Source organism: Rhinolophus sinicus, chromosome 17 (genome assembly GCF_057876585.1).
Source record: "Rhinolophus sinicus isolate RSI-liver-muscle chromosome 17, RSI-T2T, whole genome shotgun sequence".
Lineage (NCBI taxonomy): Eukaryota > Metazoa > Chordata > Mammalia > Chiroptera > Rhinolophidae > Rhinolophus > Rhinolophus sinicus.
Window position 1 is genome coordinate 48,973,953 of NC_142517.1, and position 24,785 is coordinate 48,998,737.

At 39.8% G+C, this 24,785-nt stretch overlaps 1 protein-coding gene across 1 annotated transcript in view; it reads right to left on the reverse strand.

The window, feature by feature from the left end:
• Window positions 1–682: 682 nt before the first annotated feature.
• C17H3orf70 (chromosome 17 C3orf70 homolog) overlaps window positions 683–24,785 on the reverse strand; it is a 50,923-nt gene continuing 26,820 nt past the window's right edge. The window contains exon 2 of the mRNA XM_019735833.3: window positions 683–5,580. Coding sequence (XP_019591392.1) covers window positions 5,024–5,580 — 557 coding nt within the window. The 3' untranslated portion in view covers window positions 683–5,023. The remainder of the gene's footprint in view (window positions 5,581–24,785) is intronic.

A 24,785-nucleotide genomic window follows, 5' to 3' on the forward strand; every position in this document is an offset into this window, starting at 1 on the left:
TGAAATCTCCCTCGGAGGGTGGCTGTGAAGATTACTCACAGAAACCAGTAAGGTAGCTATTGAACTAAAATTACTACTACTAACTGATCTGATTACTATTACTAATAAAAGAATGTATTTAGCAGTCCCCATTGAGGTTACTCAATAGAAGCCAATCCCAGAAGTTATTCTTCTCTGGGTGTGCTGAATGTAAAAATTGAGCTCCTGGATTTACCAGACTGAGGTGTGGGCCCTGGACCTCGGTGACCGGGTGACTGCACCCCAGGGACCTGTGCTTAGCCCTTACATGGCATGTATGAACCGAATACAAAGCTTGTGGCTTTGTGGGAAATAAGTACTGTTTGTGGGGGGATGTAAGTTTTATTTGTATAAACCTAATGTAGCCAACAAAAAAGTTCTTATTACAAAGGGTTCTGGGAGTTACCCTGATGGGTGACCATGATTGTATATTATGGATAATGACACTTACCTGCGCGGCATCAAGCTTTTGTCAAGTTTAAATGGGTAAGGATGTAACCTGCTCATTTCCTGGCACAAGGTGAGCACTCAGTGTAAGTGTTTCACATTTTACAAATGTGAGTTTTTGTTTTATTCAGTTCACATTGTGTTTTTTAAAATCAGACAGAACCTCTCTGAAGGAGGGATTGCAGGAAGGAAATATTCCAAACTCCAAAATACCAAATTTGTGCTGGTACAAAAGAAAAAAGTCACATTTATTTTACAAGATAGTATTTTCCTAAAGTGTGATACATAAAGGAAAATTTCTATAGGAAAACAGAATATCATTTTAGGAAATTACAGAATGGTCAACATTATGCTTAAAACTTTAAAATAGGTTTAAAAAATAGCACAGTAAGTGCACATTGAAAGGTATGAACAGCCTTAAAAAGTGTATGACACAGTGATATGGAAGCTCAATATTAAAACCTCTAGTGATGATTTGCTTTCAGACCTGTTCAAACAAGTCTATTAAGAGAGCACTGCTTCAATCTTAATAGAAAAAGAACTCAAAGCGCTAATAGAAACATGGCCCTTTCCTAATACAGTCAACTCTCAATTATCCGCAATAATGAAAGGGAGCAGCGACATAACATTTTTAAAAGGTAAATTATTCCAAAATTAACTTTGAGAAATGTCATTGTACTTGTTTGGATGTGAGAAATACTGAATCCCTAGAATGACAGTACTGATAAAAGAGAACTCCCACTTCTTTCCCCGCCCCTCCTCAGTGGGAAGAGACACAATCACATCTACTTTCTAAAAAGCCTAAAATACAACTGGTCTCCTTAATTCTGACTCATACTTCCTCTGGAGAGCAGAATAAGAAAGAAAACTGTTAAAATTTTGTTTTCTTCATGTAAAACGCCAAAACGTTTCAATAAAATTTTGCAAACAAGATGGAAAAATTGAGAGCTGACTGTATAAATATTGTTTTAACTTATGCTGTTTTTTTTCTTGCCTAGTAGTATTTATACCGCCAAACGTATCTTGATATTTTGACAGCTTTCTAAATTATCTGGTTGCATCTTACTACCCAAATAGAGACATGTGCATAAAAGGAGTTTGTCATGATCAGTTCCAAAAGAATTATGACGTTTCAAACAGGCCAGGAAATGAAGGTTAAGCAATAAAACTACCATCCCCAAGACAGAATCAAATCCTAGATCAAATCCAAAAGATATGTCAGGACACCTTCACAGTTTGGTTCTTGTTTTGGTCGTTTTATTTTGTGTAGTACTATACTACCTTGAACTACAGGTTTTCCCTTCCCAGGGTTAGTCCTCAAATTCTCTTTTCAAATCTTGAAAATGACAAGGTAAAGAAATAACCTAGATTTGATTATAAAGCCTTATTTGTTAATGTACCAATTAGTTATATCCACAAGGCATTTTAATTGGTTTGTCATTTCTCAGAAAAGTTATGAGCACATTTGAAACCTGAAAATTCTAAAATAAATCTTAGATAAGAAAGCTAAATTCCATGCAGTACTTATTTTTTATCTCCCACCTAATAGCTTTTACACCAACTTTCAAAAAGTAGGAAAGGTGCCAGGTTTCTATCAAAGCCCAAGAGAGCAGCGTCTCCATCCACACAGCCCAACCCTCTCCTCCACGTGAGCACACCACAGGTCCAAATGATAAAGCTTTCATATCTCTCAGTGTACAAGTATCAACCAAAGGCTACGTAACATGACTGTGTCCAACATCTATAATACATGTTGCAGCTTACACATTTTCTAAAGTGCCTATAAATATGCTTATAGAAATGAGCAATATAATATCAGGATTACAGAGAAATTCTTGTATACAATATAGAACAGAACAGCCCTAGAATTTAAATTGAAACTACACATTTTTATATACTTATCTGTTGTTTTTGGAATGCAAGCATAAAGAAACGAATTCTGGTTCAATCATATATGATTTTCTAGAGAAGTATTAACAGTGCTAGGACAAAAGAAATTCTTGCTTGTGCTTATTTAGAAAAGGTTGTTTTGAGATCCAGGAGCATCTGATACTTAGAATCCAATGGAACATCTCTAATTGTATAAAATATATCACAGTAAGTGAAGCTTAGTGAATTTTTAATTATAAAGAGATTGTGCAAATATTTAAAGTGATATCAACATTATTAAATCCAAAAATTCCATGAAAATCGTGGCTAATCTGAATGGCAGTTCAAGGGTTTAAAAAACAGGAACCTAGGCAAAGTCACAGGTATTATTGACAAAGGGCCCAACCCTGACACAGCCAGCTTCAGAAACGTGGCCCTGTGACCACGTATTTGCATGGCTTTTGAGACCTGGTGGTTGACTCCCATTAGTTAAGGGGCAGGAATGTGGGCCCAGGTTAGAGAACTAACAGGAACGGCGTAGAGAAAGCGGACCCTCCGTATGCCCACGGGGGATACAGTAAGCCTCCCACGGGTGTAGGTGCAGACAGACTCGGCCCAGGTGGTGCTGTGAGCCCTGAGTGCCCAGCAGCTGACTGACGGCCTCTGAGCGTGCCTTCCGCTAGCCACTCAATCAGGCAGGCACTGAGAACCTGAGGCAGGGCTCATCAGGTGTCTGTCCCCAAACCACCCGGGTTAGGTGGGCCAGGCCGGTGGCGGAGGCCCTCTCTGCACCCCCGCCTCACCTGCCCTCCGCTGTGCCCTGCTGTTCCTGGAGCTCCTCTCACCACCTACTGGTTTTACTTGTTGAGTCCTTCCATTTCAGTAAGCGGGAACTTGATGCTACATTTTCATCTAGTGTAGACAGTTTCAACTAATGTTGCTCTCAAAAGAATATACATACACTGCTTTCTAAACCCCATGGATGTTTTGGGCACCTAAACCCAACAAAGTGTTCTAGCCGCTTGAACTACACATACAACTAGGAAAGGAGATTCTGCCTAGAGAGATTTGTGAAAGAAGCCAAATGGAGGCCTCAGGGAAGAACACAACAGGCTTCTCTCTATTTCTTAAAACACAAACTAATGTGACACAGAAGAGATGCCCTAATGCTGACAGAGCACAAGATAATGCCACAAGAGTGCACTCATGGATAGTCAGGATATAAGAAATAGTTCTCTGTCTCCAACTTTGATAGTTCTACTTGCATTAGGCCATATTTTAAATGTCCTGGATTCTTAATAATGCCTCACAGAGAGCAGATGTGGAGAAATGGCAGATAACCAACTCACACAAGAACACACCTGGTATAAACAGAGATGAGGAGGAGAATTCTGAAGAGATCTAAATAAGAAAGCATTATGCACTATTCTGCATGTGTGAGAAAAGAGAACATGTATAACAGATCGTGAATATTACTGTAGTCAAGTGAATATTACACAAAATATTTTCTTCTGACTCAGCAGGGAACTGTTTCAACTGCTTTTGCATTTGCATAAAAAAAGCCCATGCATCATACTGAATTCTAATCCATTTTTCACCTAAGCCATTCTAATGCTTCATACAACCAAATGAAGCAGAATTATTCAAACCTATTAGATTCATTCCTAATCCCTAAAGGACTGCTGTCTTTAGCATTTCCATGCTAACTAAAACTATTATGGTTTTTTTTCTTAAGACATCAGATGTGGCTGCCTCCTAAACATAATATCTATATAACTTCCTAAAAGTTTTCCCCAGATTTGAAGAACAATTAAGAAGAGCAGGAAAATGTTGGGGGAACTCCCTAAGAGACCAGCTCAAATACTGCAATGCATTCCCCAGGTAAAAGCCAAGTACATCTCTCCTTCTGTGGGTTCCCAGAGCATGCTGGGTACTGTTACTTGCATGTGTTATCTCCCCTATTGGACTGTGGGTCCCTTCATGTAGGGAGTCAGGTCTTATTCATTCTATATCCCCAGAGCGCCCTGCAAAGTGTAGGCACTCAGCTAAAGCTGGATTGGGCATGAAACTGAAGATGTCATCTCCTCTTAAACGAAGGTCTAGCTCAGCCCCAACTCATGGAGGGTTGTGCCGTAACTGGCCATAACTAGAGGCTGGGCTGGCCTCTGGTACCTTCCTAGAAGTAAGCCAGGCAACACTGGCCCAGACCCATGCAGATGGTGGGGAGAAGGGGAAAGGGACACAGTGGCATCTACCAGTGCACGCTCCGTTCCCCTCACCCATCTGGGACTAGCAGCCTGCCAAGAGGAATGCTAAGGAGTTTCCTGTGAAGAACCGGCGATTTAGGAAACACTGTCTCCTTCACTCTGGGTCGCTCCTCGCCCTGACCCACGACACTCTGTGCTCATCACATTACCGTTGGCAAAGTTCCCCATGAAATTAAGGCTGCACCACAATGGATGACACCAGATGCTACACAGAAAGTGAGTCAAGATACAAAAGAAAACCATTTATAAGAAAAAGAAAATCTTAGTTATAAGACAAATTTGAGAATGAAGCTCATCAGCAGACCATTGAACTGCTATTGTTAGAGACAGATTAGAAAATACCAACTGCGCTGGGCAAAGGATCCATCAGACAAAAGTAGGAAAGCTCGGTGTGGAGCAGAAGGTGCGGCTTCCTGCCCGACTCACACGGTGGTTTCTATCGTTTCAATCACCTCCAGGTCAGACTGCGACGGGGAGAGAAGGGTGCACTCGTCTGGTTCCCAGCTGCTCTCTGGACTGTAATCTTCCTCTGAACTCAGTTCTGCTCCTTCTTCTGTGTCCTCATCACACGATTCCACATAGTGAGCCCCGATCGCGTTGATTCCGGAGTCCTCAGAACTTGAGGGAGAAGAGCAGTGATCTATTTTTGGTGTATTGCTCTCTTTTGAAATTAAGGCATCGTGTGCAGAGACCTCCTCAGGACTCATTTTGTGGGAATGTGGTGCTGGCTGCTTCTGCACGTAACACATCTTCCCATTAATACATTTCACCTGATAGTTGTCGATAAAGAGGTCTGAGATCATACAGTACCTTGGTGAATCAGGCGGGAGGGGAGGCTGGAAGACAGATGCAAATTTCAGAAAGTGTTCAGTGAGGGAGACGGAGATCTGAATGGTGTTGGTGGGCTCCCGGGGCTTCGCGGGAATCTCCGTGCTCGGAAGCTGTTCCACAGGAGTCATGGGCTGATACACGTATTTGCCTGTGGGGAACACAACAAAGGCAGTCAAAATCTAAGAGTACGGCACCAACTGCAGTAACGCAGCCAGAATGGTTTCTGAGGACTCAGAATGCCCTTAACATTATTTCAATCACATCTCAAAAGAAACTAGGAATAGAATCATACCACAGAATCAATTAAAAACAGAGCATGGTATATAACGTCATGGTATTTTCATCTAAGAAACAACACACTTTACAAACCTTCATTTGTATTTGAGTCTTTCTAATGCCTCTGAAGTAGGTGGGTAGAGACAATGATCCTTATTTTGGAGACAACTTTAAATGATTTACCCCTCATACTAGATAGAGTCAAGAATGTCCATGATATAGTATAGTAAAAACACAAGTGGTAAAATAGTATACTATATAATAAAATTATAATTTCCATTTTTATCTTTAATAATTATAGGTTACTAATATATGCATTTACAAACTGGAGAAATACCTACCAATTTATTATCAGGATTACGGAACACTGACTTTTTAGGTTTCCATGTTTTAGTCAACACACACACACACACACACACACACACTTAATAGGTGATGGCCTATTGGACTGAGCTGGTCACCTTCCGTGGCCTGGGTAGCAAGATGGAGGGTGTGAAATGATCTCTTTCAAGACCAAAGTTCGTGGGTGGCCTGAATAGGGGCCGTTCTCCCAGACACCAGCTCCACTGGCATACGCAACATAAACCAAGCAGAAGCAAAGGCACAGAAGAGTGCAGGGGGTGACCCACTGGATGTGTCTAAGAAACCAAGAAGCTTAGCTCCAAACCGTCCCCTCTGCTCTCAACCCTCGGTGTTTCTCACATAGTTTACATGGAAGTGAAACCTACATGGATCTGTTCCTGATGTGTCTTTTTCCTTTGCTTTGACTTCACTCAACATCTCACAAAACCTCCCATGTACCAAGTGCTAAGGAAATAGAGAAAGAGATGAAAATTACTCAGTCTGTGAATCTAAAAAGATTTCAAAATAGAAACATGGAAGGAAAAAAAGAAAACCTAAAAAACCCCGAGCTGGGTATCTCGGGTTTTTCGTAATGTAGTTGATGCCTCAGCCTGTACCATGTCTTCTGCCTGTGTTTAGGACAGGGTTTTGCAACCTCAGCACTCCTGGCATTTTGGACCAGACAATTCTTTGTTGTAGGGGCTTCCTAGGAACTGGGGGATGTTTAGCAGCTTCCTTGCCCTCTACCCACTCCATGCCAGTAGCACCTCCTCCCCAGCTATGACAATCGAAAATGTCTCCAGACATTGTCACATACATCCTGGGGGGCAAAATCACCCGGGGTGAGCATCAGTGATTTGTGATATCCTCCTGAGCGTCTCTGTAAGCAGATCACTCACTGCGCATGGCACCTGCTCCTGTGTGTCTCATTTCTTGGTCAGACTGAAAAGTCTAGGATAGGAATCACATTTATAATGAAAACTACCTTAGATTGTTTAAATAAGTTCATTAAGCAGAACAGCAATTCCAGATCAGAAATGTGAGCAGCGAACAAGCCACAAACAGTGCAACGTTAGTAATCTATTAGACATTAATCAAGCCTGCCTATAATTTTTACTTCTCTTTTTGACTTCTGTACAAAAAAGTAGCCTTAATTGCCATAATTTCTTTGTAACTAAATTACCTTAAAACATATTCAGCTTCTGTGGAGTACAGCATAGGGAATAGAGTCAATGGAATTGTAACAGCTGCGTACGATGTCAGAGGGGTAGTAGTGGGGGGTGGGGGGGTTATCACTTTGTGAGGGTGTCAATGTCTAACTATTACATTGTTTTGTACAACTGAAACTAATATAAAAAAAAAAACTGTATTCAGCTTCATTCTTGAATAACACATGGAAAAGGTACACTTAAAACTATTAAGCCTTGGGTTCCCAGGTCTGCTTCCAAGCCTAGACATATGTCACGTAAACCCTATGGTCTGATAAAAATACAAGTAAGAAGAACCTGTCCTACCTGCCTGGGAAACTAGGTTTAAAACATGTCAGGTATCTTCATTTCTCTGTTTCCTGTAAAAGAGGGTACTACTCCTTGTCAGGCAAAGTTCTAATCAGGTAAAACCTAACGGTTTGGCATGGTAGGTCCTCTGCCTCCAAGCATTACGTTGGTATGGGCTTACCAGCTGAAGGGAAACCAGGCAGACCCTCCAAGCCACCTGCCCCAGGGTTAGAGAAAGACATGTGCAGACAGAGGACAGAGAACGGACTTGGAGAACGTGGAGGACTACTCCATTCTGTCCACAGGGTGGTGAGCAAAACATCTGGAATGGAGGTGTGGTCTTTTCTATTCTTGACTAGTGGACCCGTGGTCATTGAGTTCAGGAGGCCGTGGATGGTGGGCACTCAAGCAGTGCTTGTTGCAGGAGGCTAAATAAGTTCATTCTAGCCCAAGCGACCTCCGGTTTAGTTACCTACTTATCACAGCCACAGGAAGAGGTTCCTGGCCACTGATCCTCAGACCCAGAGAGGTCAGGGCTTTATTTAGTCCAAACATGAATTTAAGGAGGTAAAGCCTGACTTTGGGACTTCTCTAACGACCTCTGCTCTCACTTAACCCCTCACGCCGCTGTCTCTTCCTGTCCCTCCTTTGTGTTTCTTCGTAATTCATTTCTTTGCCTTTTCTCTTCTTCTCGGTTCTTCTATCTCTTTCTTTCTCTAATCCTCTCTTCTCCAAAGCTCTAGTTTTCTTCCTTGAAGCTTAGTAAAAGATGAAGAAATGCAGCTGGGAGAGGAAAATGAATACTGCATTCTAGATTCCATTTCCTTCTACACAAGTTATACTTCCTACCGTGTTTCCCCGAAAATAAGACCCAGCCAGACCATCTGTTCTAATGCATCCTTTGGAGCAAAAATTGATATAAGACTCAGTCTTATATTATATATATATAATGTAATAATTTTTTAATTTTTGCTCCAAAAGATGCATTAGAGTAGATGGTCCGGCTGGGTCTTATTTCCGGGGAATCACAGTAAATGTGCTTACTCAGAGCTAGGACACAGCTCATTATCTGGTGATGTGGGATACAGATGCAAGAAAGAAGGCAGAGAAGAAAAAAATAGTAAAGATGGCCAGGTGGGAAGGTTTAGTAAACATCTTTCAAATATTATTATATAATACTGTGTCGTCTGATTTCCTTATAAGCACATTAATAATAAAACAAAGTCCTAACATGGATTTAGTTTTATAAACAATGCAGAGGGTTAGTATGTTGTCCCAATCCCCAATCACTCCTATCTGTACACTGCGCTGTGAATCCATGTTCACAATGGATTCACAGCCCTGAAGCATCACAAGATCCTGAATTATCAGAGAGGCAGTTATGTCCACTCTACTGTACTTATTAAGAGAATAAAATGAACTAACACACTTCTGCAATAGCAAGGATTGAAACAAAGGGGTTTCTGGTCACTCAGCCAGGAAATTCAATAAACTGGTATACTCTATTCTCTTACCAATCTTCTTAATTAAGGATTTGCTACATTACTTAAAGAAATAAATGCATGAGAACTTTTAAAACTTCAATCTCTAAAAGGACAAGACACTCAACAGAGAGTCAGGGCTTGGAGAAGAGCAAAGTAGACAGAGAGTAAAAGGAGAATCTAGATACAATATGATCAGCAATTCCACTTCTGGGTATATGCCCGAAAGATCGGAAAGCAGGTCTCGAAGAGATAGCTGTACACCCTGTTCACAGCAGCATTAGTCACAACTCACAACAGCCAAAAGGGGGAAGCCACACAAGTGTCCCCAATGAATGGATGAACAAGATGTGATATGTGATATATATACACACAGTAGAGTATTATTCAGCCTTAAAGCATAAGGAAATCCATACTACAACACTGATGAAACTTGAAGACATTATGCTAAGTGAAATAAGCCAGTCACAAAAAGACAAATACTCTATGATTCCACTTATGGGAGGCACCTAGAATAGTCAAATTCAAAGAGACAGAAAGTAGAATGGTATTTCCAGGGGGTAGCGGATAGGAGGGAATAAGGAGTTGTTTAATGGGTACAGCGTTTCAGTTTTGCAGGATGAAACAGTTCTGGAGATGGATAGTGGTGATGACTGCACAAGAATATGAATGTAGTTGATACCACTGAACTGTACACTTAAAAATGGTTATGATGGTAAATTTTATGTTATGTGCATTTTACCACAATTTTCTAAATTAAAAAAAAATAATTAGCATAATTAACTCAACAACAAATCCAATTTTTAAAGGGGTGTGGCTATACAGGGTAACATGAGGGAGCCTTGTAATGATGGAAATGGCTGTAACTTTACTGTATCTTTGTTATGATACTATACTATTATTTTGCAACTATAGTTGTCATTGGGGGAAAGTAGGTAAAAAATACATGGGACCTCTCTATATTTTGTTAATGCACTTCTGGTAGGAATGTAAATTGGTGCAGCCACTATGGAAAACAGTATGGAGGTTACTCAAATAATTAAAAATAGAACTACCTTATGACCCAGCCACTCCACTTCTGGGTATTTATCCGAAGAAAATGAAAACACAAATTCAAAAAGATATATGCACCCCCTATGTTCATTGCACCATTATTTACAATAGCCAAGATACAGAAACAACCGAAGTGTAACATCGATGAATAAATGGATAAAGAAAATGTGGTATGTATATACAATGCAATATTATTCAGCCATAAAAAATGATGAAATATTGCCATTTGTGACAACATGCGTGGACCTTGAGGGCATTATGCTAAGCGAAATAACTCAGAGAAAGACAGATACCATATGATCTCACTTATATGTGAAATCTAAAAAAAAAAAAAAGCCAAGCTCATAGATAGAGAACAGATTGGTGGCTGCCAGAGGTAGAGGGTAGAGGTTGGACGGAATGGGTAAAGGGAGTCAAAAGGTACAAACTTCCAATTATAAAATAAATAAGTCATGAGATGTAATGTACAGCATGGCAATTATCGTTAATAATACTGTATTGCATTTGAAAGTTGCTAAGAGTAAATTCTACAAGCTCTCATCACAAGAAAAATAATCTGTAACTATGTATGGAGGCAGATGTTAACTAGACTTATTATGGTGATCATTTTGCAACATACAAATGACAAATCATTATGTTGTACACCTAAAACTAATATAATGGTGTATGTCAATTATACCTCAAAAAACTGCATATTAATATAATTTTTTCAAAATAAAATATACAATTTAAAACAGTAAGAAAAAACCCACAGAAGTGATATAATACCCTTTTCAGTGTATTTTATCAAGAAGTATATGCTATTGCTATATCTCGTTACAGATGATGTTAAATTTGAACACTTGTTTAATGCAATATCTAAGTTTCTCCACTGTAAAGTTAGTATTTTTCTCTCTGAAATTATTATCTTGGGAAGAGATATTTTGAAACTATGCAAATGTCCTTTTCTTACCATACTTTCACCTGCTAATTTTAGCATGCATATGTGCAACTGGTCTGCCACAATCATTACTCTGGTGTTGACCAAACACTGATTTTCTACTTCCATCATTCCTTCTATATTCATCAATCAGACTTCTGTGTAAGCAAGAGCTGCTCCTTCTCCCTCTTTTTATTTATTCAATTATTTATTTATTTAAGCATTGACTCATAGAAGTTTATTCTATTATATGTAGTGTGATCCATTATTATCATTATTTATTTTGTTGCTCAAATTGTCCCAGACTTAGCTCTCGGGAGCTTCTTCAAGTCAGCACAGGCACCCTTTCAACACGCCCCTGTCCTTTTTTGAAGACTTTCTGGCACCATAAAAATGTTACTGGCTTATCTTGTACTTCCCCTTGCCCCAGTCCAGGAATCAGCCATTTGTCCAAGGAGCCCTAGTTCCTTTTCTTAAGAAATTATACACATTCTTAGCTTGTTCTTAAAATATTCTTATAAAACAGAATCTTAGTTTGCTAATGACTCATTCACTCACAAAACTCACCCATAGCAACATGAAGACTAATCTCATTACACTACTTAGCACCAATTTAAAAAATAACATTTAAAATAAACTTCAGAAACCCATTAATTTATCTGGAGACCTTTCCAAAGGAGCTGAAATCACTTTCTTAGCAATGAAACTGATTTTACAACACTAAGATCACAAAACCCAACTGTGTTCAGTAAGTAAAAATGAATTTCATACATCTTGTTTCAGGGAACCTGATTCAACACTTTCAGCTGTTTCTCAACTAAAGATCAATCAAAACCACTAAATGAGTAACTTCCACTATTCTTTTAAAGTCTTGGTTCATAATTTTTCTGATTGTTCTTCCCCCTTTGGAGTTTCACAACGCCTTGTGAGACACTAAAAAAGATTTATGTTCTCATCCTAGTTCTTTGGTTAAAAAAAAAAAAAAAAAGGAACAGAAGAGTTAATTACTTTCTCAAGCTCATTTAACAAGATAGGAGTCAGTTCTAGGACCCAGACCTTGTGATATCTTGTGTTCTTGCTTCACAAGGATACTCATTACTTCATTAATAACGTTTAGATAATGCTCTTAATTTACGCTGACATTTTCTGCCATTAACTTCAGCTAAAATTCCAATTTGTAACATAGTGTAACTACATAGCAGATATATTTCCTTGAAGGAGTTTCTTTCTTTTGATTGTAGAGCACAAAAGGAAGAGAAAAAGACCCAAACCAATGTGGAAAATAAGCTGTATGCTGGGGTAAGTGACTTAAACTTTTTTTTTAAGTTTTTTAAGTGACTTTTTAAACTTTTTTTTTTAAGGATCAGTTGTGCATTTTAATTCTTAAAAAAGATCCTTTGGGGGGAAATATGCTTTTTGCTTTTACAGATAGTTTTATGACTGTTAAATGTGTGTCCCCATGACACATAAAGTACCCTGCTGCCAGGAAATGCAAAGTAATTTTAAAATTAGCCTAAGCAAAATATAATTAAAAAGGTAAATCTACTGGAAAAAAAACTGAGTGGCCTAAGGGAAATTGCATCCACAGTTCAGTTCTTTGATTTTATATAGTGAATCACAGTTATGTTTATTTTATTACCAAGGGCATTCATTATATTAAAAGTAATGTTAAATGTGGTTATTCAGCTGTTTCTGCAGTGTGCATTATTTACTAAATTGAGTAGCATATCACAAACTAAAAACAAAAAAACATTTATTACTGTGTTTCCCCGAAAATAAGACCTAGCCAGACCATCAGCTCTAATGAGTCTTTTGGAGCAAAAATTAACATAAGACCCTTATGGTCTTATGTTAAGTTCTTATATTAATATAAGGTTATATTATATTATATAATAATTATATTATATAATAAAAAAGATTATATAATATAAGACCCGGTCTTATAGTAAAATAAGACCGGGTCTTATACTAATTTTTGCTCCAAAAGATGCATTAGAGCTGGTGGTCCGGCTAGGTCTTATTTTCGGGGAAACAGGGTATAACCAGTATTTTTGCGGCTTCCACTGGCAGTCAATATGCCAATATTTTTGTACTTCTATCTATGAGAACGTTATAGTTCATATATAGTCCAATGTGTTGAAGTCCCCAATCATAAATGTATGCAAGATCCTAGTTTCTTTGTTTTTCAAATTGTATAACCTTCTTTAGTGCAGTGAAACATATTAATATAAAGCAAAACCCTAGTGAGACAGAAAACTAGAAGCACGGTTTATTTACTCATGTACCAAATATTTATTGAACATCTACCATGTTTATCCTACTAAATCAGATGCCATGGGGAAATAAAAAGAAATATAATATGTAGTCATGCTTCAAGGAGCTTCCAGTCAAACTGCGAGAAGAAGATAAAAAATAAAGTAAAAACAAATAAAAGCTGAGTAAAACTATAAGAACATATACAAGGGTATTTATTCACCAAGCAGTGGAATAGGATTCTAGGTTTCCCTGGAGGATTTCATATGACTATCAAAAGATATGGACCTGTGGAGTGCAGACAAATTAGAACGGCTCTAGACCTGTTTCAGAGCAGGAATGTTTGGCATTTGGGGTTCAAAGAGTCCACCAAGAGAGCAGAGGATAGTTTGTGAAGAAGCTGGAGGTTGGACAAGGCCCACGTGCTCTTGTTTTGGTGATAACGGTGACCCACTGACAATTACCGAGACGGCAAAAGGATCTTAGAGACTATGGGAAAGAGGTGCGGATGGACGGGAAAGAGAAGGAATGTGGGTTCAGAGGAGGCGCCTATGGATTTCCAAGCATCACATCCTGATGTAGCGTGACTAGGCAGAGACAGAAACCCCAGAGCCGCTCCTGGAAGGTGCAGATTTGGGGGTTCAGGGCAAGCAGTGGAGAGTCAAATGCACCTGGATTTGAATCTCAACTCTGCTACTTACTTATTAGGTTTTTGACCTTTATCAAATTGTTAATATCCCTGTGTTTTCCGTTTCCGCAGGGTAAAGGTGGTTAGTGATATCTACCTTTTAAAGCACTAACTCAATGTCTGGCACACTGTAAACATTCTATTGCTGCTGTTACTTACACACGGGAGGGCTGCCTGGAGGTCTGCAAGCCACCCAGGGGCTTTCCGGAAAGCCAGCAGGCTGGCCCTGCCAAGCCCATGACTCCCAGTCCTGAGTCTCCAGAGGCCGTGAGGCACTCATCTTACTGCCTCCGCGGAGCCCAGAAACGTCTCTCTGACCACAGTTCTCGGCCGGCCTGCCTTCATCGCCGACCCGCAAGCCCTACAACCTGCTTTCATCCCTTTTCAAACTAACATTTACTGAGTCTTAATTAACGTAGGGACATGGGGTCAAAACAACAAGCAGACAGACAGCCTCCCCACCCTTACTGAGCTTCCACTCGCGGAGGGGACAAATAGCTGAACCAATACTCACACAAAAAGTGCGTAATTACAAACCATCAAGAACAACAGGCAAAAAGTGATAGGGAGAAACAGCAACATCAATGATTAGAAACTGCACGTGGAATGTGTGATTTGGGCGGGGGGTGGAGTGGGGGTGAGGTGTCAGGAATGACATCCCTGAGAAAGTGACAATGTGTGGTACATGTTGCTCAGGACTGAGTGGGAGCTAAACAAGCCACGAAGGGGAAGAGCCAGAGCGGTTGGCAATGATGAGCCAGAGAGAAAATAGTAAAAGATGAGGGAGTGGAGGCCAGATGTTGCAGGGCCCAGAGGCCATCTTACACAGTAGAATGCCATTGCAGTTTTAGGGGAAGGTGACATGATGAGCTTTGCTTTTCCACTCACTTCCATTTCTGCCTGTTCCTCTCACAGTGTGTCGGGCACAGCTAAACCGAATCTGAAACACTAAACAGACTTCAGCAATCAGGTTACCACCCCTCCCGCTCCGGTCTGGACTTCCTCAAATAGATGAGAGTAGGAATGGAGAAGGTAGAAGAAAGCGCCACGGAGCAAACCGTACTGAGCAGGAGCCCTTCACCAACAGGCTTCTACAGTCCGCCCTGCTGCGTCCACATGCTGACGACCTCGAGTCTGGGCGGCTGGTACAGTGAGGCCTGCCTTACAAATAACGACTCTAAAAGTGTCATGAACCAACAATAGAGAAGGCGTTCGCCACACTTGCCAATTTACAGCACCCAATCTGAAGAGAGCGATCATGAAGGCTCTCTCTCTACTTTTTAAAGCCATGTTTAGTCCTACTTGAAGCCAAGTCTTCTGGTTTAAGGGAACAATATATGAAACAACCCTTGTGTATTTTAATAACTACCAATGAACAACTAGGGGGAACGAGAAAAGATATAAAATGCATCCCTCCTACAATCCAGCCTGGGTCACACAAACTCCATAAACACCACAAGTGTTATGCTGTGCGGTATACACTACGGAGAGTGTAGGAGCTCAGAGAAAAGGAGGGCTGCAAGGGCTTAGAAAAAGCTCCACAGAAAGCGTGGGATGCTAACTGAAGAAGAGCGGAGACGGGGGCAAGAGAACGTGCAGCGGCATGGCGTGTCCACAAATCCAGAGGTGGAAGAAGTGTGGGCTGTTTGAGGGGTGGCGGGGTGACCTGCCGGACGGGAGCAGAGCATTCTCCTGTCACTGAGACCAGTCTCAACACCCAGATACTCCGGAAAGAAGCAACACCCTTCCCTTGCCTTGGGAGACTGGATACATTAGGGCCACTCTGCTGAATAAACTGGCACAACGGAACTCCTTGAACTTGTAGACATGGAAAATTCCAGTTGGGAAAGCCCCTTCTAGGGCCAGAGAATTCAGAAACATCCTGATAAGTAAGTCTGGCTGGGGGGGGAAAAAAGGCAGAGAATAAGAACTCTCTCAGCTCTGCAGTTCCTTTTAAGTGGCCAAATAAGGATTTCATGCAGCGAATATATCTACCTTTTTCCACTCAATCTGGAAAGTCCCACTTACCCACCAGGAGCTTTTCTGCAGAGCTGGTTTTAATACAGTAATTGGTTAGAAAAGGGATAGCTGAGGGAGTCCTCTCCTAAGGATGGGTCACTGAGGGTGAGATGAAACATGAAAACCATATGTTCAGAAAGGAAAGATGGCTGCTGACAGAGCAGAGACTCAACCAGTATGTTTTAAGTGTCTGCACTCCGCAGCACAGGAAAACACCAAAAGAGCAGCTTGATGGAGGGAAAGATACATAAATGGGAAAGTGGCTGATTATGGATCATTACAAGGTGAGGAAGCTGTATGAGAACCACCCCTTTTTTATCTAAAGATGGATGAGGAGGAGGAGGAGGAGGACGATGACAGTCATTACCTTTGATTTCTTTATCACAAGCCTTGACCTGATGGGCATTTTATGAGCCCATCTCAGCCTCCTGCTTTTCTCTGCAAAAATCAATAGTGCATGAGTTGAGTTACCAGATTGGACAACAGATTTCTAAAACTGCAATTAGAGAAAATCTGAGAACAAAGAAACTCCCTATGGAAGGCAGCACAAGTAGAGACCAGAACGTGACGAGTCGGGCGCAGTGTGCTGCCATTCCACTAGACACAGCTGCACAGTTCTACAGACGCCAAGGAAGTTATCAGCCGCCGTTAACTCAGTGGACAGATATTCCTGACAGACTAAGGCTAAAGGAAACCGTGTAAGGCATCTGTCACATTTATCTATTGATCTGGGGATGAAAAGTTCAGAAATTCACAAGGAAAAGACGCTAACCAGTCAACCTGATCTAAGAAAAATAAGCTCTTGAAGCATCTGAAGCATCTGTGCTTAGCACAGGGGCTCAGTAGGGACTCAGCTGATGTTTACAGAATTTTTAAAAATATATCTTTGTTGAAAGTTATTTTTGCAGGAAACCATGCCAGTCCATGGTTCAAGAACGTCATTTTCAAATGTATACAAACCAATATGGCATTCTAGAACTCTTTTTGATGAATCACTTTTTTATTAATCAATAATAACACATTCTAAATATTAATGAAATACAATTTAAAATCAAATTATTCATATTTATATGTAAGAATTTATATTTCCCAATATAATAAGAAAATATATTCATCATTTTATTCTTTAAGCAATTGGAATAATTACCTCTCACGTCTCTTGGACCTGGGGTTAGGCCTGCCAATTTCAAAATCAGTGCCACTGAGAGAATCCAAAGAGTTAGGGTTAAGAGGAACACATTTAGTGTTGACAGCGAGATAGCATCTCTACTTCACTATCATGCATTTAACTCCTGAATGGGGCGAGGAGGCTGAGAGAGGGGGCTTTGTCCTTGGACCACCTCTTCCTCACAATGACTGGGTTGGGAAATGTACTGAGGGAGTCACTCGGCGGTTGACACTAAACAGTAAAGAGGAAAAAAAGGGTCCAGATTACAATGAAACTATAAATGTGCTAGTTACCAGTTTATTGCCTCTCAACTGCAAATTTTCCCTTCAATGTATGTTCTGCCATAGCAGATAGAATTCCTTTAACCATGCAGGGAGCATGACACTAAGTTTTCTCAGTAAAGAGACATTTCTCACTCGAGGGACACTGCGGGAGAAAGAGGCTCTCCTGCTGCTTGGGACGCGTGTGAAGGGTTAAGGGATAAATAAGGAAACCCGTCAGAGCTCTGCCCCAACCGTGCACCCAGAATATGTGGTTTCTGGGCAACCCTGCAATCTTGGCCTGGTGATAACTGTTCCGTGGCCCTCTCCACGCGGAAATCAGCCTCCGAAAGCCTTCTGCCTACGTCACGCCCTGCTGCCCACCCAAGCTTCTGCCCTGCTATACACCCACACCTTTATCTGCGGGTTGCCCATCCTCCCTCAGAGGGCTGCTTCCTGCTTGTCAAGCAACTGCGGACCAGCACAGCCAGGGCAAAGCAGCAGACTTCTCTGCTATCCTGTGGGCTGAACTACACTTTCTCCAACAAGGTCTGAACCCCAGCATTGGGAGAGGGGACCTCCTTCCACCTGTGTCCTTCCTGAGTATTCTCCCTCAGCCCTAGGGAACCATACAGTGTTTCATTACATCTTAGAGTCACTTATTTCTTAGAGGGTAATAATACTTTACATTAAAGTTCCTCTCTGTAATCCACTGCGTGGTTTCCATCTCTTGATTGGACTCACACAGATTCAATGACCGAGGTGAAGGTGTGGGATTTCCTGTAGGTGGTACTTGCCTGATTTGTCTACTGAGAAAATACACGCATTATATTAAGAAATTAAGTAGATTATATATTTGGAACTTAGACTAATAGATACGAAATGTTATATGTTAAAATACTAATAATTCTTTAGAAGTTAAAAATTGGACAAACTGACAATTAAGTTAAATAATAATAGGGGAGGATTTTAGAAGAATGCATCCTAAAACCTATTTTTAAATGAACATTGTCTTTGCTACTTGAATATTTCTATCTCAATAATTAATGTCAAAAATAACTAAGAAAAACAAAGAGAGCTTACTGAATACCCTTGAGTGTTCTCTTCCAAAAGAATGACATATAAAAGTATGAAACTAAAAGTGCTTTCCCTGAAAAAACAAGGAGGAAAAAAATTGAGAACCAGCCTTGGTAACCAACCAACATAATCTTAATTCCAGACTGAAAAGATTCAGGGTAGGGTGGGAGTAACCTTCAGTCGCTTAATGAATGAGAGCAGAGCGTGGTGGCTGCCACACTACAGTACAGTGTTTTCCCTAGAGCCTCGGACACAACTGCCGAGGGAGACAACGGTGGAGAGGCGCAAAGAGGAAGCACCCCTGCCTGTACAGCATGTGGAACATAAAAGGTAGGATCAACCACATTCCAGAAAAGAAATCCTGACTCCAGGTGAAGTTCAGGACAAAAGCGGAACCTATGACAGACATTCAGCACCGTGATGAGCACGGGGGAGCTTTATAGCTATTTGCCCACATCGGGAATTTATGACGCCAGCAGAGGCCTGTATTAGTCCGGTGTTAGTCCACTGGTTCATCAACAAGTTGTGGGAATGTGATAAGATTTTCAAGGCCAAATGAGATTTCTATCGGTTTGATGAGTTATTTTTTGTTTTTTTGTTTGTTTGTTTTTTTAAATCATCACTTGAAAACATAAAGGAAAAAAGGTGCCACCAGCACAAGTATGACCCTATAGAGAAACAAAGCCACAGGTCTTCAGAGGACAGGCTGTGATATGGGGAAAAAAACACACACAAAAAAACACTTCCAGGGACACCAGCCACACAACAAGGATGAAACACATCCAGGTGCAGTTGTCCTGGCTAATCTAAGCAAATAACCACCCTGGGAATTGTCTAACTGTGCAGATGGCTGGCTCAGAGAGCTCCCCAGCTGCTCATGAAAGGGACACACCAACTGTGGAATACGTTTTTTTAAATGTTGCTAATAACCAAATAGGATTTTAGTGAATCCTTTGCAGACCATGAACCTAAAATGTCAGGTAAGATCTTTTTGATGGTTTCAAAGAGATTAATGATGCTTTTATTGTTTCTGTCTGAAATAAAATCAGGCCACATTCTATTCAAAACAAGTATCTCTTAGAGTTCACTGATTAATACTGATAATTCAGAAAATCTCTAGTTTTCCCATAAAACCTCAAAAGATTACAAAATGATATGAAGGCAGAAAGCATTTTCCTTTATAGTAAACATTTTTATGAACCCACAGGAAAAAACAAGATGTATTTATATACTGTACTGCCTGAGGAAACTAATTAAACTCATTTCAAAAGTATTCATTTTACTTTTCGGTGGATGTAATGGTTAATTTCATGTGTCAACTTGGAGGGTGTTTTGGATGAGATTAACATTTAAATGGGTGAATTCTGGGTAAAGCAGATTGCCCTCCATAGTGTGGGTGGGTCTCAACCAATCAGGTGAAGGCCTGACTAGAACAAAAAGACCAGCCTCCCTGACCAAGAGGGAATTCTCCAGCAGACTGTCTTTGGACTTCATCTGCACCATTGGCTCTCCTGGGTCTCTAGCCTGCCAGCCCACATTGCAGGTTTCGGACTCACCAGCCTCCATAACTGTGTGAGCCAAGTCCTTATAATAAATCTCTTTCTATATACACAAACATCCTACGGTTCTGTTTCTCTGCAGAACTGTGACTAATACAGTAGGACTCATTTTACCTGCAATGGTGATAAGATATTGCCATGGCAATATAATCATATATGCCCAACTTTAACTTCCACTAATGGGGAAAATAATATTCCCAACTCTCTAGTCTAGTGCTCTTTTTCCATGATGAGACCATCCCAAAAAAGGATCTTCTACCTCACCTTCAACTGTCCCTGAGGCCAGCTGGTGAGAAGTAGCACAAGAAGTCCCAATCTTCCTTCTTTTAAGGCAAGCATGCGTGAATATTATATATTTTTAATTGATTAGATTATCTAGCTAGATCTAGTCTAATTCCCTTATAACAAAATGATGGAATTAACATACATCAATGAGTTATTTTCTTCAGGTCTTTCCATCAGGTTTTCTTATAAATACCATCTGAATGATTTTTTTTTTTCCCCACTTCCTTTAGTTACCAATACTTTATCAGGTTGATACAAAAGTAACTGCAGTTTTTGCAATTATTTTTAACCTTTTAAACCACAATTACTTTTGCACCAACCTAATACGTAGTTTCTTAAATATTTTAAAATATTGATTTCTTTTTCCCATCCACCGAACAATAAAATAAATACTTTATGCAATGTCATTCTGGTTATGACAGTGAATAAAGACAAACTGCATTCTGAGTCTTACGTTACAATTCAATGTTACAAAATCAAAGTAAAATTATGCTAAGTACCTCAAATATTTTTCAGTTATTTCATTCATTTTCAATTACTTCCTTTAGGTATTTTGAGCTTTGATATTGGGGTTCATAGGATTCTGGTCCAAATTTTGCAAACCTTTTCTAGTTACTTGATGTCAGTATAACCCAGGATCATCATTAGACAATGGCTGCCATTTCTATCTTGGATCACATTCCAGAAATAACTATTGTAATACAGTGTGGTGTGGTAAATGTTGTTAACAGGATGACATATAGAATACAGAGGAGGAGCAGAGAAACAGGAGAGAAGTCAGTCACAGGGGGCAGGAAACACATGTAAGAGGTGATGCCTGAGCTCAGTCTGGTGGCTAAAGGCTTGGTGGGGCTGGAAAACCAAGGTCCAAAAAGGTGAAAGTTCAATACCCACTTTCTTGACACCAACACGGAATCTCATGAAATCTGTATTAGCCTTCTGCAACTGCCGTAACAAATTACCAAATTTCTGGTGACTTAAAACAACAGAAACGCATTATCTCCGGGTTCTGGATGCCAGAAGTCTGACCTCAAGGGATCAGCAGGGCCAGCCTCCCTCCAGGGTCTCCAGGGGAGAATCCTTCCCTGCCTCTCCCAACTTAGCCTATGGCAACAGAACTCCAATCTCTGCCTCTATCTTCACAAGGCCTTTTCTTTTATCCCTTCTCTTCTGACTCTTATAAGACATCTGTCATTGGATTTAGGGCCCACCTGGATAATCCAAGATGATCTGACCACCTTAACTTATTTCTGCAAAGTTTTTCAACAAATAATTTGTATCAGCATCCCCAACAGGCTAAAAAATTACACTTACGGCATTTGCATATTCAATCTATTCCCATCCAGTCTGCTTTTCACATTTTAAAAATAATTATTATGAAATATTTGTCTTACACAAAGCATAAAGAAAAACATAATGAGCACCCATGTACTGACCACCCAGTTTAAAAGAGTGAAACTAACATTATAGTTGAAGTCTCTGGGTAACATTCCCAACCTCCCGCTCGTCCCCTACTCCGTCACTGCAAGAGGGAAACTCTATCTTGAATTTTTACCTAATTATTTTTCATTATATCCCTGGGCTTTGTATGTTTAGACTAAAACATTTTCTTTTTGGTATATTACATACCACCAAACCAACTCTCACTATACAATAACCAATAATGATCATGGTACTTCAAAAAAACAAAAAACAGAAAAACAAAACCTAGAATCTGCAACCTCAGAAAAAAATTCCCATGATGTTATTTCGAACCTAAGTCACCGAACATGAGTTAAAATTTTTAACATTTTTATTTCAAAATGCTAGCTGCCATTTGACATGCACACAAATCCCATACAGAAATGTGGCAAAAATAAAGCGGGATATCTAATATTTGCCTTCATGTAAAAGCTTTTATCTAGACTAGAAAAAAAGATCTACAATATGTAGAAAGTTGAAACAAAAGAAAAATGAGACTATTAAAGAACTAACTGTGCCATTACTTTTTGGATAGAATTATAAAAATAGAAGTTGAAAGAAACACAAGATTACTTAAAGAGAGCATTCCTTTTCTTTGAACATGGCTGAAAAAGCAGTGTCTTGATTCCTGCCCCATCTTAGATTTGTTCAGGAAGGAGACGTTAGGAAAACCTTATGCAGTCATAAAATAATGGACAAGCACAAAAGGGACCATAAATAACACTAGTAGAAACATTTAATGAAATAACCCTATTCATTAGTCTTAGTGAGCTTCTATTATAATTCATTACCAGAGAGTGCCAAAAGGAAACTTCCAGTTGTGATCTATATGGAGAAAAGACACAGTAGACAATTAATACCAGAATATAAAACAGTAATTAAGCCAACCAATACTTATTAAACACTTCTTAAGTGCCAGGTATAGAGCTATGTGGGGTGGGGAAGGGAGAGGTACAAAGCTTAATCCCTGGAATATAACATGGCCTGCCTTACAGCCAGAAGCTGAAACAATTTAAATTTCAAATAATACTTCCTGAATTAAGAAAATAACTAAATGAACACACAAAAAATTAAAGGAACAAAACTGGATGAAGTAATTTAGTCTCCTGTTTTATTTATATATTGAGAAATACTAGGATTACATTAAAAGGACGCAAGTAATTATTCAGATATTTGAATATATCCAGACTTGAAAATATCCAAGAAGTATTAGCAGTATTTTTCCTGATATTGCCTACCATGTAAACATGGTCTTAGAGGCTGTATGTACAATAAATTAATGAAACAAAGAAGCTCAGCTTTAAAAGCACTGTAATTTTAAATGGTGGTAGTATCTAGATTTTAATGATTACTTTAAAGATTCACCATCAGAAATCTATCTTAAAGTAGTTCAATTAAAGTGACTTAATGTTTATGAAAGCACTTGCTAGAAAGTGGAATCTTAATAAAACTTAACACAACAGCAGCAATTAACCCCATTTAGAGCAATAAAGCGCACGCTTTATATTTGAAATTATAGGAACACAGAGTTCTACTGACTGAAAAAAACCTTGGAAATGATCTCATCTAACCCCTTAATTTTAAAAAAGTGAAGCAACTGAGGCCCAATGACTTAGGTAGCTAGCAGTAGAGCCAGGATTAAAATTCAAGCCTCCTGACATGAGACTAGTATTCTTGCAAATTCTTTTGTTGAGCTAAAATTATGGAAAAAGAAAGAAAAAAGAAAAATAAAGGACCCAGCAAAAGCTTTGTTTTCACTAAAAAGCCCTGGACTCTGAGGCAGCAGGCCAAATCCTCACTCCAGCTCTCACTAATTACAGCCGTAGGCAAGTCACCAAAACTCTCTGGAATTCAGTTTTTATAGATAAACTGAGATGGTTACACTGGGTCAGTGATTCTCAATATTGGCTGTGCAGTAGAATCCTGAGTGGCTTTTTACAAAATGCCTACGTCTTATGCCCCAAGGTCCTGTTTTAAAGGATCTGGGATGGTGCCCTGGCATCCATATTTTTTCAAAAGTTTCCCAAGTGATTGCAATGTGCAACCAAGATTGAGATCCACTGGAGCAAACAATTTTAAGGCGCCTTTTTATCAGTTAAAATTCTAACTCATTTTTCCTTGTTTTGGCTGTAGTCATTTGGCTGTGGGTTAACTAATGGGTAGGTTAGACACAATAAAGACATACAAATGCAGAAAAAAACACTGTCTCCTTTGAGACTTTGCAGACGTTCATGGTGTGGGTAGATTCTGTACCATAATTCCTGAGCACGTATTGAGGCCTGTCCTGGAGAAGCATCTTCTCCTTCCCTGATAGATCCTTCTATACGGAGGGAGCTCCATTAGTATCAAACTCTTGGCCTTTTTTCCCTCTAAAGAAGACATGTAATAACTGATCAGTTGGCAAATTTGGAAGAATAAACTACACGTGCTTGACTCCACTCCGTCCTCTTGCCTTTTGGGAAGGAGCCAATCACAGAGAACACAGCGCTGACCTAGTTATCTAAGGACAGTCGCTGCATTGGGACGCATCTCAGTTCAGTGCTACTAGGACTGGGTGAATAAGCCTTCTAATGCTGAGGTAAGAATCTAGAAGCTCACCTGCTAGCAAAAATAAGCTACATCCTCCAACTTATATTTTATTAGAAAGAGGGCGATATTTTGAATCTCAGATACTTATTCTTTTCTTATTTCTCAACTGATTTGGAACTCAGTGAAAGAAGAGGAATGCTATTTATTGGGTCCACTCATATCTCAACAAGGCTTACTCTGTATTAGATAATACTACAGGAATACAAAGGTGCTGTGCTTTGTGTTGTTTGGTGATATTCAGACTGAGTGAATGAACAAATGAACAAGTAAATATTACAGTTGTTACAGACTGAATGTTTGTGTACCCCTAAAGTTCATATGTTGACATTCTAATGCCCAGTGTAAATGTATGAGGAGGCAGAGCTTTGAGAAGTAATTAGGTCATGAGGGTGGGGCCCTAATGAATGGGATTGGTGCCTTTACATGA